The 18,859-nt window shown below is 43.3% G+C and overlaps 1 protein-coding gene across 2 annotated transcripts in view; it reads right to left on the bottom strand.

Moving 5' to 3' along the window:
- The window catches only part of RABEP1 (rabaptin, RAB GTPase binding effector protein 1), a 149,730-nt gene that overhangs the window by 14,192 nt on the left and 116,679 nt on the right, over nucleotides 1–18,859 (bottom strand). For both annotated transcript variants that reach the window (XM_033922011.1, XM_033922010.1), the window contains 2 exons: nucleotides 9,016–9,071; nucleotides 3,921–4,019 (listed from right to left, as the gene is read on the bottom strand). In XM_033922011.1, the coding sequence (XP_033777902.1) occupies nucleotides 3,921–4,019; nucleotides 9,016–9,071 (155 nt within the window). The remainder of the gene's footprint in view (nucleotides 1–3,920; nucleotides 4,020–9,015; nucleotides 9,072–18,859) is intronic.

Below are 18,859 nucleotides of genomic sequence, written 5' to 3'. Positions count from 1 at the left end.
GCTGCACAAGGGATGGGAGGGAAGAGGAACTGCTGGCGAATCCCAGGACTAGGGCTTATTTTTGGGGAAACATGGTAGTTTATAGCTAATCTCTTTTTCCTTAGCTTCTTAGCTACTAGTTTACTACTTTTGAGAACCAAAGTGGCCCTCTTTTCCTCTTACTTTCCTTACAAAACTGATTTGTTGCCCTTACAATAGTTCCGTTCAATTTTGCCTACTGCTTTTCTACTTCTTCCAGATGTTTTTATCCAGACAACTCTTCCTTGATGTATTCCTCCATCTCAACAAAGTTAGTTCTTTTAAAGCCTAGAACCTTGGCTTTCAAATGAGCCCTCTCTACACACCTGCCTTAATATTAAACCACACCATGTGGTGATCACTGGATGCCAGTGATCACCCACCATGACATCAGAAACACTTTCCTCATTTGTAGGCACTAAGTCCACTATGGCCCTATCCCACATGGGTTCCATTATCAATTACGTAAACAGATCTCCTTGTAAAGAATCTAGGATCTCTCTTACTTCTAGTAGACCCACAATAGGGATACCCCAATCAACATTTGGCATATTAAAATCACCTGTTAGTAGTTATTTCCCTTTTTACAGCTATATTTTGAAATGTTTTCTATTAAACTTCTGTCCACTTCTGTCTGTGAAGAAGGACTGTATATCACACCAATAAGAACATAAGAACTGGAATAGACTGCAGGTCCATCAAGCCTAGTATCCTGTTTCCAACAGTGGCCAATCCAAGTCACAAGTACCTGTCAAGATCCCAAAGAGTAAAACATATTTATGCTGCGTGAAATAAACAGTGGATTTCCCCACATCCATCTTAACAGCTCATGGACTTTTCTTTTAGAAAGTTACCCAACCCTTTTTTTAAACCCTGCTACGCTATTTTCACCATATTCTCCAGTAACGAATTCCAGAGTTTAATAATACAGAGTGAAGAAATGTTTTTTTCACATTTGTTTTAAATCTACTACTTAGTAACTTCATTACATGTCCCCTAGTCCTAGTATTTTTGGAAAGAGTAAACAAGCGACTCACATCTACCCGCTCCACTCCACTCAGTATTTTATAGACCTCTATCATATCTCCCCTAAGCCATCTCTTTCCAGACTGACCCACAGTGCTTCTTCCTTACCCTGTAGATCCTGCAATTGTATAGTTTTAATATTATCTTTAACAAGTCACTCCCCCTCCTTTTCTTCCTACCCTGTCTTTCCTAAATAGATTATAGTCCAGTATAACTACAATATATATCCCAATCATGGATCTCTGTGATCGACACTAAATCCAAATCAGCCTCTTTCATCTCACCTCTAGATGGTGCATACTGATTTAAATATGATTTGTTTTTTTGAATTGTCTGTTTGACAAGTGTAAACCCCTAAAACAACCTAACCTTAGGCAAAATGTAGCTTTGTTAGGCATTGTTATATTTCTTCCATTTTGAATAAATATTTTGCTGCTTTCAAGTTTATTTATCATAAATATTTGCTATTCCACCCATCACAGGGATGTCTGAGCAGCGTACAAGCTCAAAAAACAGATGAGGGGAAACAATGTGAGTCATGGATGTAATGGTAGGGAGAGGGTGGAACTATAATAATGAAGAGAAAGATGGGGAGGGGACACATAAGGGTAGCTGTATAATCAAGTATAAACATCTGTGAAGAGGAAGGTTTTCAGAAAGAGACTTAAATTGCTGTAGTGAAGAATGTAGTCTGAGATGGTTACGTAGTAAGTTCCAGAGTTATGGTCCCTGAACGGAGAAAATAGTTTGCCAGGTGGAATCAGAAAACTTCATCTAAAGATGGGACTGCTATGATGATCATAATGTTTTAGAGGGGCAGTAGGGGGTCATAAATCAGAAAAGAAATAAAGGCTCCCCAGAAGACAAAAAGGAGAAGTTTGTAAATGATGCACGGTGTAATCGGCAATTAGTGTGCTTGTTGCAAGAGGGTTGTGATATGATCATATTTCCTACATCCAGTGCTTCATTTAATAGCTGTACTTTGTATCATCTGAAGACACCCAAGGTCCTTTGTTTTTATTTCCTTATAAAGAACATTGCAATAACCTAGCTAACATAACGAGCATGAGTATATTTAGGGCGAAGTGATGGAGTAAAGATTGGATACAGCATATCATCATTTGATATATGTGGTTTGCACACTATCTGCTCTGCATCAGGAAATATATAAACCTACCATAAGAACATAAGAATAGCCATACTGGGTCAGACCAATGGTCCATCTAGCCCACTATCCTGTTTCCATAGTGGTCAATCCAAGTCACAAGTACCTGGCAAAAGCTCAAAAAAGTAGCATGAAAAGGTGCCATACTAGTCCTAAAGAAATTAATAAGAGCACTATTTCTTAAGACAAAACTACTCTTGCTATCTTGTCCCCTTCTGTAAGTAAGAGAAATCAAGACAGAAATTATCATAGCAGGGTCAACCATTTTCTTCCAAGTTTTGAATTATATCTGAGGGATCTTACCAAAATTTGGAAACAGTTAAAATTCAAAATGAAGTCCCCAGCTCAAAATATGTGGCTCATCACGGGCGGATCTGCTGACAAAGTTTGTAATTCATTCCCAAAGTCTCAAAGACTGTGCCTATAAAGGAGTTGTATATATAATTTCTTGTCCATGTAAATCGATTTATGTGGGAATAAGTGACAGATCTTCAGGGGAGAATGAATGACACAGTATAGGTAGGGTGAAAGGGTGGTAATGTTGAACACTGGATTTATCTTTAAAAAATATTATCTTCCTATGGTTTGAATAAAAAAGTAGCATGGATGACATTGATTTAGCTGCAGCCATTTTGAAGAGAGCCACAAGAATGTTGTGAAGAAATGAACGATATGGTATGTCAATTGAGAGTTGTACTTGAAGATTACTTTATTTCTGCTATATGACTATGGCTCTAAAAGTGAGCTTTTATTTTCAGGAGTTTCCCCATGAGGCAATTTTATGTCTGTCTTGTCTCCTTGAATCTGTATTTTGAAAGATCTTACTAAAAGATAAGTTTAAAGGATAAAGTCATTGAAAGTTGTGCACATGGAATAATATATGAGTACGGATAAAAATAAAAACTTCTTATGACCTGATGATGAGTGTGGGTGAAACACATCTTGGTGGAATTTTCAGTAAAACATTTTGTCTCTAGAAATCTCACCTCTGAAGAGGTATGGTTTGGATATACAATATAAAAGTGTCATATGGGCAATTTTTGCTTGAAATGAGATAAGACTGGCATTCAAAAAGATCTTACAGCAGTGTACTGAAATGAAACTGCTATAACTCATAAGAACATAAGAAACGCCTTCACCGGATCAGACCTAGGTCCATCTAGTCCGGCGATCCGCACACGCGGAGGCCCAGTTAGGTGCTCTCTGTTGGAGACCCGGATTTCCCGTATCCCCCGATATGATTTGCAAGAAGGTGTGAATCCAACTTGCGCTTGAAACCCTGAACACTAGTCTCCGCCACAAGCTCCTCTGGGAGAGCATTCCAAGCGCTCACCACTCGCTGTGTGAAGCAGAACTTCCTGACGTTTGTCTTGAACCTGCTGCCACACAGTTTCAGGCTATGACCTCTTGTCCGTGTCACATCTGAAAATGTCAGTAATGCTTCTTCCTAGTCTATTTTGTCAAATCCTTTTAATATTTTAAAAGTCTCTTTAAATAAAAAAATTACAATTTGTTACATTACTGATGATTTATAATAAGCACATTAACCTAACATCTCATTTTCTCTATTTCACAACAAACACATACACAACACTTTTGTTTTCAGGTGACAATATGTATTTTACATATCAATACTGCCGTTAACAACAAACTTTTTGTTCATCTTATGTATATCATCGGCAAACATGGTGAGCTGTAGTGCAATAAATACCTTCATAGCTGTCTCCTTCTTGAGCTGTTCTTCTAAACCATTTTTAATTGCTTGCAGATTTTCTAGTTCCTGTGTCTTTTCCTTCAAGTCAGACTCCAACTATGAAAAGAGTTAATTTATTCAAGTTATAGTCTCCATTACTACTTATTACTGAAACTACTTTGCATAGGTCAGGGTGCCTATATTTAAATTGATAGCTATATCCTCAAATCATAAGGTATTCCTATCCTTGGAACCATTAGGAACAATATTCTTAATTACTAAAACAGAACAAGATGAATTGTTGAAGTTAAACATAAGTTAACATACACTTGGAGATGCCTCTTAGTTGCGTACAAAGAGATGATTACAGCTGCAAACACCATGAGCAAATTCATAGAAAAAAATACCAAAATCAATTAACAAATGTAGCATGAAAACAAAAATAGTGCAATACCAGTATCTGTCTCTGCTGCAGGAACCACCTAACACACTGAAAATTTACTCAAAGCAGCCTCATAGACTCAACAAGCATAGATAGCGCAGCCTTAGCCACCTAAATGAACTTTGCTATACTAGAGCACAGGATCATATCATTGGCTGTATATGTCAGAAAAAATGAGCACATTTAGAAACTTATCACCAAGTGCTCAAAAAAAACCTGGCACAATATAGTGTCACAAATAGAAAAAAGAACAGGGTATTCCAGCAACAGAGCAGGATTGGTAGAAAAAGAAGAAGGTTTCAAAAAATAGAAGGAAAACCCCCCACAAAACTTATCTGCATGAGCTGAGGGCAGTCTAAGTCACAGACCTTTATACAAAAGCCAAGATGTGTGGTGGAACTTTTCTTTCACACTGGAATCTTTTTTTCTGATGCAGCAGCACCTCTCCTGTCTTCTTTTATCACAGGAGACAAACAAAGAGAGAGCCTAGTTTCTCTATGCAGGCTCTCAAAACAGCAACACCTCTCCCACTGTCAAGACAAAAACAGCAGGAAGGAGCAAACAGTCCCTCTCCAGCGTCTGCTCAGGCTTATCTCTGTAACTCTGTAACACTAAAGATAGTGATTCAATCGCTGTTGGCTGATTTTGAAACAGCGATTGATTCACTGTCTTTTGTATGCAAATGATTTGCACGAAGGTGCAAATCATTTGCATGCAAACTTCCCGATTCAATCGCTCAGTGAGCGATTGAGTCCTGGGGCAGAGCCCTAACAGTAGTGACAGGAGAAGCAGCCTCCTTCTGCAGGCTTTTTCCCTTCCCCTCAAAAATGGCATGAGGAATATGGCCACTCCCTCCTGCCATTGGTGCTCCCCCCACTGTGCTCCAAAATATGGCAGGAGGGATGCCGATTCCCTCCTGCCATCAGCGCTCCCCCCACCTCGCTCCAAAATATGGCAGGAGGGATGCCAACTCCCTCTTGCCATCAGGCCAATGCCTTCATTCCCCACAAAAAACAAACGGCAGGAGGGATGCCCACTCCCTCCTGTCACCAGATGCGGACGCCCCCTCCCCATCCCTTTAAAAGTTGGGAGCAGGATGGGTGCTCAGTCCCTCCTACTCAGAAGGCCTCCAGCGACGAACTGTAGGCCTTAGGCCACACCCCGGTGCATTGACTCAAGCGCCTCGGGCTCCTCCCATGATTTGGCCTGATTGGCCAAAGCAATGGCCAATCAGGGACTTCCTTAGGCTACTCTCTAAGGAAGTCCCCGATTGGCTCAGGTGCCTCAGGCCCCTCCCAAGGGAGGAGCCTGAGGCGCCTGAGCCAATCAGGGCCTTAGACCCCCCTCCCCATGCATCACATGATGCACCGAGGCAGGGCCTAAGGCCCACAGTTGGTCGCTGGAGGCCTTCAGAGCAGGAGGGACTTAGCACCCCTCCTGCTCCCAACTTTTAAAGGTATGGGGAGGGGCATCCGCATCTGATGGCAGGAGGGAGTGGGCATCTCTCCTGCCATTTGTTTTTTTTTGGGGGGGGAAGGAGTCGGTCCAATGGCAGGAGGAAGTCGGCATCCCTCAGGCCATATTTTGGAGTGCGGTGGGGGAGTGAGCATCCCTCCTGCCATTTGGGAAAGGGGGAATGGAAGGAGTTTGTTGGGGGGAGGCCTTTTTTTTCATTTCTTTTTATTGGCCAGATATTTTGTGTGTGTAATACACGCAAAATATCAGTGCCATTTTTTTAAAAAACAAAAAAAAGCAGCCAGACCTGTTGGTAAAGCAGTCGGGTTTTACAATCAAGATCATGAAAGACATCGAGAAAGTAGACAGGGACAGATTCTTCAGACTATTGGGGACCACAAGTACAAGGGGGCACTCGGAGAAGCTGAAAGGGAACAGGTTTAGAACCAATGCTAGGAAATTCTTTTTCACTCAGAGGGTGGTGGACACCTGGAACGCGCTGCCGGAGGTTGTGATAGGACAGAGTACACTACGGGGTTTTAAAGAAAGATTGGATAAATTCCTGAAAGATAGGGGGATTGAGGGATACAGATAGAGGTAGAGATGGGATATAGAGAGAGTATAGATAGAGACCAAGGGGGATTTAAGGGTTCAGACAAAGATCACCTTACAGGTCATGGGCCTGATGGGCCGCCACGGGTGCGGACTGCTGGGCGCGATGGACCTCCGGTCTGACCCAGCAGAGGCAACTTCTTATGTTCTTATGTTCTTAAACCCGATGCAAAATAGCCAAGCAATTGTTAGTGAATCAATCACTTGGCTATTTTGCATGGGGTTTTATTAATTTGCATGGGTGGATCAGATTGGATAGGAGATTCATCGGACAGTAGTTTGTGAATCGGTTTAGTGAATCTAGACCTTAGTCCACAGAAAAAAACATCATCACACCTCTCAGCAGATTGTAGAATTCCCAGTCTCATCTGCAGTTGCATAAAGAATCATGATTCTGTGCTCTAGTATAGCATAGTTCATTTAGAAAGCTAAGGCTGCTATCTTTGCTTGTTGAGTTTATGATGCTGCTTTAAGTAAATTTTTTTAGTGTATAAGTGGTTCCTGCAGCAGCGACAGGTACTGGTATTGCAATATTTTTGTTTTCATGCTACATTTATTAATCGATTTTGCATTTTAAAAAGCCATATGATAAAGTATAATGCTGCACAATATATGTAAAAAATGTAATAAGGCAGGACAAGAAAAACTTTGAAAATCTTGCTGTAGAAGCAAAAAACTAATATTGCAATAGTTTTCAAACGTATGCAAAGCAAAAAGCCCATAAGGGAGTCAGACTGCCAGATGACAAATCTGTCACAAAGTGATCACTATTGCCTAGTGGCTCCACCACACCTTGCATCAGGTCCTGTGTAACTGTTAAGAACTAGAACTAAAAGTCATCTCTCTTTGAATCAATGGCTCCATAAAGCAATCACTTAGCACCTAGGGACTTTTCCACCCTAGCATGTTCTAACAAGAATCTACCGACTTACTGGACAAACTTAATATATTTTCTGACTAGCTTTAGTGAATTAAAAACTGTCCTGACCTTTGAAAGATTTTATCTCCCTAAAACCTGGTCAAAATGGCCTGGATTCTCTAAATGGCACTGTTATCGGTGACCGCTAATCACATGTCAATCACATGACTGTGCCATTTAGAGATTGCGCCTCCGGCAAAGTTAAGTGCCTGAAATGTAGGCCAGGGTATTCAAGGCCTACATTTCTGGGGTCTACCTTTGACATGAATTGCACCTCCGGAGGCACCTACTGGTACCTAATGCAACTTATGGCTTTACAGTGGTGTTAGGCATTGGTAAGCATGATTCTGGTGCCATTTTTTAAGGCACTAAGGTGCCTTAACATTTTTTAAGTACTGTTTTAAACGGCGTTTTGGGCTTAATTTAGGCAATTTAGAGAATGTAGGCCAATGTGTATTGTTAGCCCAATAAGGTATCATCATACAGTCTTTTCTTATTTCAATTTTTTTATTAACATTCATTTCAAAAGTCACATTAACTCGTGCCTTTAAAGAAAATTTTCCAGTCAACTGTCCAAAAATAGGTAAAAAAAGATACAGTGTATCCGAGAATGGGCTAGATTCACAAAGGGCACGGATTGGATCCGATCCGTGTCTGGGGGGGCTGATTCACAAATTGCCCTCGATCTGAATCACACTTCCATCCGACTGTTGGGATCACTCTCTAGCGATCCTGATGCACGTGCAGACCATCTGTAGATGGTATGCGCATGCTAAAGAGCAGTGATCTTTTTTTATTTTTAATTTTTCTTCATGAGCCCATGGTTTTAACCCGCTTTAAACCCGTGGGTTAAAACCACAGGCTCGTAGTGCGAAGAAGGGCAAGAGAGTTGGGGTGGCAGGAGAGAGTAGGAGATTCGGGGCAGGCAGGAGAGATCTTCTCTTCTGTTCGTTTAACTTCTCTGCTTTCCTGCTCTTTCAGCAGTCAAGGGAAACTTTTTAAAGACGTCACAGCCTTAAGCAGGCAGGAGATAGCAGGAGATTCGGGACAGGCAGAGATCGGGGCTGAGAGCAGAGAAGCAGGGCAGAGAGCAGGACGACAGAAGGCAGGGCAGATTGGTCCTCAGCAGTCGCTTATTTTTAGATCGGCCAGCCCAGTCGGTGTTGCTTTTTTATTTTAGTGAATCGCTTCCTGCCTCCATTTGAATGCCATTCCCCCTCATTTGCATGTGCAGAACGGAGGACAATCGGGACAGAGGTTAGTGAATCGGGTCGGAGGGAAATCGGGTTGTAAAGGGGTCGCTAAGTGGTCGGAAGTTGATCGGTGGGCTTAGTGAATCTAGCCCAATGTGTTGAACATGGTTATTTATGGGCAAGAGAATCACCGACACCCAAAGAAAACCATTTGCCCATTTCAGTTCTCCTATATTACTGCTTTTGTAGTTTCATGTGTTTGATAATGTTCATTGTAATTTTATGATTATTTTAAAATATCTTTTCTGTTTCATTTCCGATATAATTTATGGTACTTGCTTTTCTTGTTTCGTTTGAAAATTACCCATCAGGTCCATAGGCTATGGAAAATTGCCTTCCCCCATTTATATGTAACACTTTATCAAATCTACAGCTGAATATTCATTTTTATTTGAAGGACATTTACAAAAGCCTTCAAAAGTATGTACTTACTTGATCTTTCTGTAATTTTATTCTGTCCAATTCAGTTTTTAGACTGGAAAGGGAAGCTACAGAAAGAAGAAAATTTTAGTTTATCATTGGGATCTAATACTTTTGAATTACAAAAGTCAAGTCTCATTTCCCTTCTGCAAATGGCAAATTTTATCTGAAATGCTTCTGTACAGCTACATGTTTTTGTAGATATTGCGTTTGAGTCACTTTCACTTTACAAATCATACCATTATGAAACAACTGGGGAAATTCCTGAATGTTGCCAGGATAAGATGTCATCTTGGCTTAAGCTCAGAGCTTAAGTCTAGTTTTCACAAATCAATCTCCTTCCACAACAAAATCCTTTATCTTATTTCCTTTTAATTTTGTCACTGACTGAAAAATGCACAAAAATTCCCAACTTTTAAATCAGCATGGCACTACTTTTCTAAAGGAGCAAAATCCTGTACTGAAGCTGTCTCAATACAGGACATTAATTTCCCTTTTATCCCCAGTTTGATTTGGGTCCTCCAGACCGAAAAATGCCTTATTGCCTATATACAGTACATCAGCTCCTATTTGTTTCAAGAGATTATTCCTAATTAGTTAAGTAGAACATCTAAAAAATTAAATTGGCTTGTCAATATGCATGCTAGTAACGGTGTGTGTATATATGCAGCTCAACTGTTCTCAATAAAGCCAGTTAATACCTTCTCCATTTTTATTTACACCTGGGGGAATTCTGTATACAATCCGCCCAACATTCAAAGTGATTTAGCCGGGCAAAAGAGGTTCCTACCCGGTTAAATTGTTTCTGGATGCTTAACTGGCAATATTCAGTGGCATTTAACCAGACAATGCCACTGAACACCATCACAATCAACCTCTGCAGTCTGGTTAGTGGTGGAATGGTCCATGGGTGCAACTTAGACGGAGCTTTGGAGGAGCTGGTAATTAACTATTTAGGGCAATATACATATATTGCCCTAAATAGTTAGGGCAATATGTGTATAAGTTAAAGTTAGGATAGCATAAAAGCTTAATCACCAAGCTAACCAAGGCACTGATTTGAATATTAGTTGGTACCTGGTTAATATCTGGTAATGGCAACAGAGCTTCTGGTTCCCCTTCCCTCTACCTCTCCCCCAGAAAAATCAAGATTGGACCCGACAAACTCCAGTAGCTTCTATAGGAAGAATTAGCCCTGGATGTTCAATGACCAGAATATTTTTAAATTCTGCAAATTCCGATCATTGAACATCCAGGGCTAATTCTTGCAGTACAATATCATCACAAGGAGAATTTATTTTGCTTCTTTTAGCTTAAATTTTATTTTATTGGTGATTTACAAATACCACATATGTTCAAATGTCAACCACTTCCTATAATATAAATTGGAAATAGCAAAAGGTAAACAAATACTAGATATCACCATGAATTATTTGTACCTTTTTTCTTTTTTTAAAGGCTTCTTCCCTCATTTATTTGCCCTCTACTAACGTACTGAATGTGAAGGGTCTGCATACTTATAACCCCTTACATTTCTATCCAAAAAAATCCTACCCTACCACAAATCAGGCCACACCAGGCCGGGAAGAAGGCAAACAGAATGTTGGGTATTATTAAGAAGGGTATTACGACCAGAACAAAAGAAGTCATCCTGCCGTTGTATCGGGCAATGGTGCGCCCGCACCTGGAGTACTGTGTTCAGTATTGGTCACCGTACCTTAAGAAGGATATGGCAACACTTGAGAGGGTCCAGAGGAGAGCGACACGAATGATTAAGGGCATGGAAAACCTCTCATACACTGAAAGATTGGAGAGGCTGGGGCTCTTCTCCCTGGAAAAGCGGAGACTCAGAGGAGACATGATAGAGACCTACAAGATCATGAAGGGCATAGAGAGAGTAGAGAGGGACAGATTCTTCAAACTTTCAAAACATATAAGAACAAGAGGGCATTCGGAAAAATTGGAAGGGGACAGATTCAAAACAAATGCTAGGAAGTTTTTCTTTACCCAGCGTGTGGTGGACACCTGGAATGCACTTCCAGAGGACGTAATAGGACAGAGTACGGTACTGGATTTCAAGAAAGGATTGGACGATTTCCTGCTGGAAAAAGGGATAGAGGGGTATAGATAGGGAGCTACTGCGCAGGTCCTGGACCTGTTGGGCCGCCGCGTGAGCGGACTGCTGGGCACGATGGACCTCGGGTCTGACCCAGTGGAGGCATTGCTTATGTTCTTATGTTATCTTTCCTTCCTTCTTACCAACAAACTTGTGTAGAGATCTTTAGGGAAAGTTTCCATCTCACACGAGCAGGGAAAAGGCAGAAGTCGGGAGGCGACTGGAGTGAAAGCAGCAAACCAGCAGCTGCATATCAGAGCAAGGGGAGGAGGAGAAGAAGGGCAGGAGGAGAAAGCAGGCGAGAGGGGCCAGCGGCGAGAGGTAGCTCCGCCCACCCCTCTGACATTGGCGCTCAGATCCGGAGCTCCCCCTTAAAAGGGGAGGGGCCAACGGTGCACAGCTGTTCAGCGTGTGTCGAAGGCGTGCATTAAAGGCGCTCGCCTTAGCGAGAGCACCTTTGCGAAGGGCAACCACAGCAGCCACACCGACAGAGGGGAGACACCAGCAGCCACACCAGCAAGCAGAACAGAGGGGAGACACCAACAGCCACACCAGCAAGCAGAACAGAGAGGAGACACCAGCAGCCACACCGACAGAGGGGAGACACCAGCAGCCACACTAGCAAGCAGAACAGAGGGGAGACACCAGCAGCCACACCAGCAAGCAGAATAAAGGGGAGACACCAGCAGCCACACCAGCAAGCAGAACAGAGGGGAAGACACCAGCAAGCAGAACAGAGGGGAGACACCAGCAGCCACACCAGTAAGCAGAACAGAGGGGAGACACCAGCAGCCACACCAGTAAGCAGAACAGAGGGGAGACACCAGCAGCCACACCGACAGAGGGGAGACACCAGCAAGCAGAATAGAGGGGAGACACCAGCAAGCAGAATAGAGGGGAGACACCAGCAGCCACACCAGCAAGCAGAACAGAGGGGAGACACCAGCAGCCACACTGACAGAGGGGAGAAACCAGCAGCCACACCAGCAAGCAGAACAGAGGGGAGACACCAGCAGCCACACCAGCAAGCAGGGGAGACACCAGCAGCTACACCGACAGAAGGGAGACACCAGCAGCCGCACCAGCAAGGAGGGAGAAGCCACTTCATACGGACCAGCAAGCGGCAGCAATGGAAACAACAGACAGAAACAGGATTTTGAGCTACCCAGTTTTCTGCACCGTTTACCATATATATGACTATCTCCCCTCTGGGAGGCGGTCTTATGTATGCACTCGATGCGGGGAACTGGAGCGCCTGAAGAAACAAGTTAGACTCCTGGAAGGCAGAATACTGGAACGAGAAGAACTTCGAGCAGTGGAGGAGGAGGATAGAGACGCAGACAACTTCAAGACGGAGGACACCACTGAGGAAGAATCCGAGAATTAGAGAAGTTCATAGATGAAGCATACAGAGAGGCTGTGGAGAATCATCAGCAACAGTGGAGCTGCTGGGACACACCCACAGTGAGTGAGGACCACCTGAAGGACAAACACAAGGAAGAAATGGGTGACACAGCAGCAACACCTGGAAACAGCGAAGGGAACCTCCAGGAAGATGCAAGACATCACCAAGTTGAGGGAAGATGAAAGTACACAGAGGACACGGATCTACGGATGGAGAGATGGGCGTACACCAGGGACACGGATCTGAGGCTGGAGAGGCAAGAGAAGTCAGAGAGGACAGCGATCATTGTGGGGGCCTCCATCATCAGGCAAGTTGACAGCCACATAGCAGGAGGAAGACAGGATCGGCTGGTGACTTGTCTACCGGGAGCCAAGATAGAAGACATAGTGAGCCGCATCGACAGCGTGAAAGAGGAAGATATGGCGGTGGTAATCCATGTGGGAACTAACAACGTGAGCAACAGGAATTACAGCAGGGAAGTACTGAAGGAACAGTTCTGGATGCTAGGAAGGAAGCTGAAGACCAGATCACCGAGGGTAGCGTTCTCGGAGATCCTGCCGGTACCCAGAGCAGATGAGAAGAGGCAGATGGAGCTGCAAGCAGTCAACACGTGGATGAGGCGCTGGTGTGAGGAAGAAGGATTCCACTTCGTGCACAACTGGACGACGTTCTGGGGGAAGAGCAAGCTTTACAGGAAGGACGGACTCCACCTCAGCAGAGACAGAACAAGGCTTCTGGCAAACAACATCAAGAGAGAAGTTGAGAAGTTTTTAAACTAGGAAGAAGGGGAAAGCCGACAGTCGACCGAGTGAGAGAGTCGATGGTTCGGGAACCGGTATACCCAGAGGATACCGTGCAGAAAGATAGCGAAGAAGACTCACCAGATCTCAGGCAAGACAGATCTAAAGGGACACAAGAGGGAAGGAAATGCAAGAAAGGAATAGGCCACATACTCAAGTGTACATACACGAACGCAAGGAGCCTAAGGAACAAGATGGGTGAATTAGAAGCTATGACACAAAAGGATAACTTTGACATCATCGGTATCACAGAAACATGGTGGACCGAAGAAAACATGAGATCAAATGCAACTGCAAGGGAGGCAACACAGTTATCATGGATGATTTCAACTACCCGGGTATAGACTGGAATCTAGGCACCTCCGGCTGCGGTAGGGAGACCAAGTTCCAGGATGCTGTAGGCGATTGCTTCCTGGAACAACTTGTCAAGGAAAACACGAGAGGAAATACAATTCTGGACTTAATTCTAAATGGACTATGAGGACAGGCGCAAGATGTAGAAGTAGAGGGGACGCTGGGAACCAGTGATCACAATATAATCTGCTTCGACATAGATGCAGGGGCGAAACATCGATCTAGAACGACAGCCATGGCACTGAACTTCCGAAAAGGAAATTACAAAGGGATGAGACTCATGGTGGGGAAAAAGATCAAGAAGAGGATAAGCACTGTTAAAACGCTTAAGCAGGCATGGTCCCTTTTTAAGGACACAGTCACCGAGGCGCAAAATCTATATATACCGCGTATCAACAAGGGAGCCAAGAGGAAAAAGATCAAAGAACCGGCGAGGCTCACTGTAGCGGTGAAGGAAGCGATCAGAGACAAGAAGACTTCGTTTAAGGAATGGAAAAGGTCAAAAACGGATGAAGACTGGAAAAAGCACAAACAGCATCAATGCAAGTACCATAAAGCAGTAAAAGGGGCCAAAAGAGACTACGAGGAAAAAATAGCCAAGGAGGCGAAAAACTTCAAGCCTTTCTTTCGATACATTAAGGGGAAATGACCCGCAAAGGAAGCGGTGGGACCGTTGGATGATAATGGAATAAGGGGAGTGCTAAAGGAGGACAAAGCCATCGCCGATAAACTGAACACATTTTTTGCGTCTGCATTTACCAAAGAGGACATACACAACATACAGGAACCTGACAGGCTATACTCTGGAGGCGAAGATGGGAAACTGACAAGGTTAACAGTCAGTCTAGAAGAAGTATGCAGGCAGATTGATAGGCTTAAGAGTGACAAATCCTTAGGACCGGATGACATCCATCTGAAGATCATTAAGGAACTGAAAGGGATTATAGCTGAACTGCTTCAACTAATAGCCAATCTGTCGATTAGATCGGGAAGGATTCCGGAAGACTGGAGGGTGGCGAATGTTACGCCGATCTTCAAAAAAGGTTCGAGAGGAGATCCAGGAAACTACAGACCGGTGAGTCTGACTTCGGTACCGGGAAAGATGGTAGAGGCGCTGATAAAAGACTGCATCACTGATCACCGTGACGGACATAAACTGATGAGGACCAGTCAGCACAGCTTCAGCAAAGGACGATCTTGCTTGATGAACTTGCTGCACTTCATCGACGGGGTAAACAAACAGATAGACAAGGGTGACCCGGCTGACATTGTATATCTGGATTTTCAGAAGGCGTTCGACAAGGTTCCACATGAACGACTACTTCGAAAAATTGAGAGCCATGGAATAGAGGGTGAAATACTCACGTGGATTAAAAACTGGCTAGCAGATAGGAAACAGAAAGTGGGGGTAAATGGACAATACTCGGACTGGGAGAACGTCACCAGTGGGGTGCCGCAGGGCTCGGTACTTGGACCTGTGCTCTTCAACATATTCATAAACGATCTGGAAATGGGTACGACGAGTGAGGTGATTCAATTTGTGGACGATACAAAGTTATAAAGAGTAGTGAAGATGCAGGGGGATTGTGAAGATCTGCAACGTGACATAACCACGCTTGAGAAATGGGCAGCAAAATGGCAAATGAGGTTCAACATGGATAAGTGTAAGGTAAAGCATGTTGGTATCAAAAATCCCACACACGAATACAAGATGTCTGGGGCAGTACTAGGAGAGACCCCTAGGAAAGAGACCTGGGAGTACTGGTCGACAAGTCAATGAAGCCGTCTGTACAATGCGCAGCAACAGCAAAAAGGGCAAACAGAATACTAGGAATGATTAAGAAGGGGATCACGAACAGATCAGAGAGGGTTATCATGCCACTGTACCGGGCTATGTTACGCCCTCACCTGGAATACTGAGTCCAGCACTGGTCGCCGTACATGAAGAAGAACATGGTACTACTTGAAAAGGTCCAGAGAAGAGTGACTACAATGGTTAAGGGGTTGGAGGAGTTGCCATACAGTGAGAGATTAGAGAAGCCGGGCCTGTTCTCCCTTGAAAAGAGGAGACAGAGGAGACATGATCGAAACATTCACACAGCAATTGAGCTTGTAGAGGTCTAAAATTGGCTACAATCTGCCCCATTTATTGGGGACACGGAAATACTGGGAGTAGAATCCCTGGAACAGTTCCAGTTGAGGTACTTCTTCAGTGTCATTGGCTTGAAGCAGAGCTAAGAGTTTGAGTTTCAGAATAGAAATATCATCATCCTAATAAGTCAGGGAAGGAGGCAGGTGATAAGATAGGGTGTTTAGAAAATTGACACGATAGCCAGTGCAAGTGATTTTCAGGACCCACTTAGCCTTGGTGATAGTATAAAACTTACAGATTTTACTAATAAATGTGAGTTAAAATCCTTCTGTTTTGGTATTTCCCAAACAAAATTCTTCCATGCACTTCTTAAAGACACCAGTGAGCTACTACAATACAATCCTCCTACCTTCTAAGATGTCTGCACTCCAATGAAGCAAAGCAAAACGAGAGGAAAAAAAAAGAATTCAAGAAAGTTCTTGAACAACATGAGACATTTGATAACATGCAGGTTATTATATACATGTATTGGGCACCTGAAAGGGGAAACATGGACTTACCTATTAATTTCCTTTCCATGAGTTCTACCAGAACAGTCCAGATGAGTGGGGTACATCCACTACCAGCAGGAAGAGCCAGCAAAACATCTCAGAGTAGAAACTGAACCCCATATTGGGGGAGGGAGTGCTGCCTTCAGCTCCTTGGTAGCCTATATTAAAGCTAAGGCTGCTGAAGACAATTCTTTTGTTTTAGTTTTCTAATTCAACATCAAAACAAAATCTGGTGCTGTCAAGATCATCATTCATGGTTACTAATCCAGGAATGAGAATGCCATACACCAAGAGAATATCTACCTTCAAAATGGACTACAATTTACTTCAGTGTCTCTCAAACCTTTTTAGCAAATGTTTTTCACGGCACGTTATAACTGAAATTATAAAATTGCAAAACCAACAAATATTAAATTTGAGAGCTATTTATTTAAAGTTCTTTAAGATATGTATGGGTAACTGTTACAACAATGAAACCATTTCCCACACCCAACTCTGGGCACTAGACATACACCTGGAGGTTGTCAGGATTGGGTCTGGGGCTTTGGGAATGGAGGGAGGGAGGGAGGGAGGGAGTTTGGTGACTGTCACAATGAAATGCTCCGTGAGATGGAGGGAGGGAGATTTGTGGCTACTGCTGATGCCTATGGGGCTGGAGGTGAGGTTATTGGGTCAGGAGCACCACTTTGGATGTTGTCTTAGGAGCGCATGAGACCATTATTTTTTGGCGGACAATTTTTTTTGCCGGTTGGTTGAGTGTGTAGGTTAATTGAATTCCAGTTAGCTGAGATTCTACTGTACTTGTAGAATTTCCCCCTTTGTCCTTATTTGAGCAGGTAGCCAGGAGGATGCCTATATTTGAAAAATTCCATGTGTGCACAGTTTCAGTCCCATAACGTAAAGCAAGCGTACCTGCAGGAAAGCCTATTCAATTTGGCTAAAAGTGCATATATTAAGAAAGCTGGCTTGTACTATTACTTGAGCAAAGGACAGCAATCAGCCGCAAAACCAGGTAAATGGCTTAAAAAAGGTTTTCAAATGCTTTACATGGACAAGCAGATTCACTGCATAGGATAAGCTAAACTTGCACAAACCTGGATTTTGCTAATCAGCACTGGAAAGTTTGGAAAGCATTTTGCCAAAAGCAGAGAATAAGAAAAACTGGTAATCAAAGATGGGATACATTCATTATGTTTGGTGCACTAAAGGTTGCAAGTTTGTTCAATTATGGTCTTACACACTGGAATATTATGCATTTGAAATTTCAACTGGAATCTTAACTGTAAAGAGATTATGTACTTACCCTGGAAAGCTCTTTTCCAGTAGATAGGTGAGACATTCTAGACAAGTGGGTAGTGTCCCTATGGCCACATGCCATCTGCATAAGGAATACAGTTCAGATTTTTCTCTGTGCCTCTTCTGTACTTCATTGAGCTTCTTAGCTCCACCTACAGTTAGTACCCAAGCATCAAGGGCCATCAAACCAACGTGGAGACACCCATAATAAATCAAGGTCATAAATAACTGTTCTTCTCAAAGGAGTAGCATGAGAATATCAGATGCAAACAGCTGGCAAAAATCTCAAGGGAGCTCAGAAGCTTCTCCTGCCAAAAAGAGGAACATATATACAGTATACTTCCCAGACCAAGGGCGGACTGGCATCCAAGTTACAACTTGGAGACACATGAAACAAACTGAGAAGTAGTAAGGCGCAGAAAGGACAGGGCAGGAGTCTAGAATATCTCAACTATCTACTGGAAAAGAGCTTACCAGGGTAAGTATATCATCTTTTTTCCCAAGGCAATAAGTGAGACATTCTAGACAAGTGGGACGTACAAAAGCAATCCGCAAAAAGCTAGGATGGGCTTACTGCACCGACCCCCATGATTGAGGACCCAAAGGCCTGTTTTGCCACCACATCCACTCTGTAAAACTGGGCAAACATGGGTAGAGAAGACCACGTTGCTGCCATGCAAATCTCCTCAGGGGAGACAGCTCTAGCTTTGGCCCACGAAGAAGCCATACATCTAGAAGAGTGTGTCTTGACAGAAAAAGGAGACCGTTTCCCAGAAAGAATGTAGGCTGACTAAAGGGCTTCATGGATCCATCTGGAAATCGTCACCTTAGAAGCAGGAAAATGACAGAATGGCCAAATGAATCAGCACAAGCAAATGGTCAGAAAGACGAAACTCATGTGTGACCTCCAGATAGCGAAGAAGCAATCTGTGCATATCTAGGTTCCTCAAAACATGATCCTGTGTCTTTGAATCAGTAGGCTGAAAAACAGGCAAATGGACTCCCTGATTAACATGGCAAGCCAAAACCATCTTTGGCAGAAAGGGAGGAACTGTGCACAAGGAAATCCCTGTCTCCGAGATCTGAAGGAACAGTTCACTGCAAGAAAGAGCTTGGAATCCGGAACAGCAATCAGAAAGACCATCTTGATGTCTAAGTGGGAAGTATCACGATGGGGTTCAAAGGGAATCTTGGAAAGACTAGATGGCACCAGGTTGAGGTTCCATGAAGGGAACGGCAGAG

Source organism: Geotrypetes seraphini, chromosome 15 (assembly GCF_902459505.1).
Source record: "Geotrypetes seraphini chromosome 15, aGeoSer1.1, whole genome shotgun sequence".
Lineage (NCBI taxonomy): Eukaryota > Metazoa > Chordata > Amphibia > Gymnophiona > Dermophiidae > Geotrypetes > Geotrypetes seraphini.
This window is presented reverse-complemented; position numbering and strand designations above follow the sequence as displayed.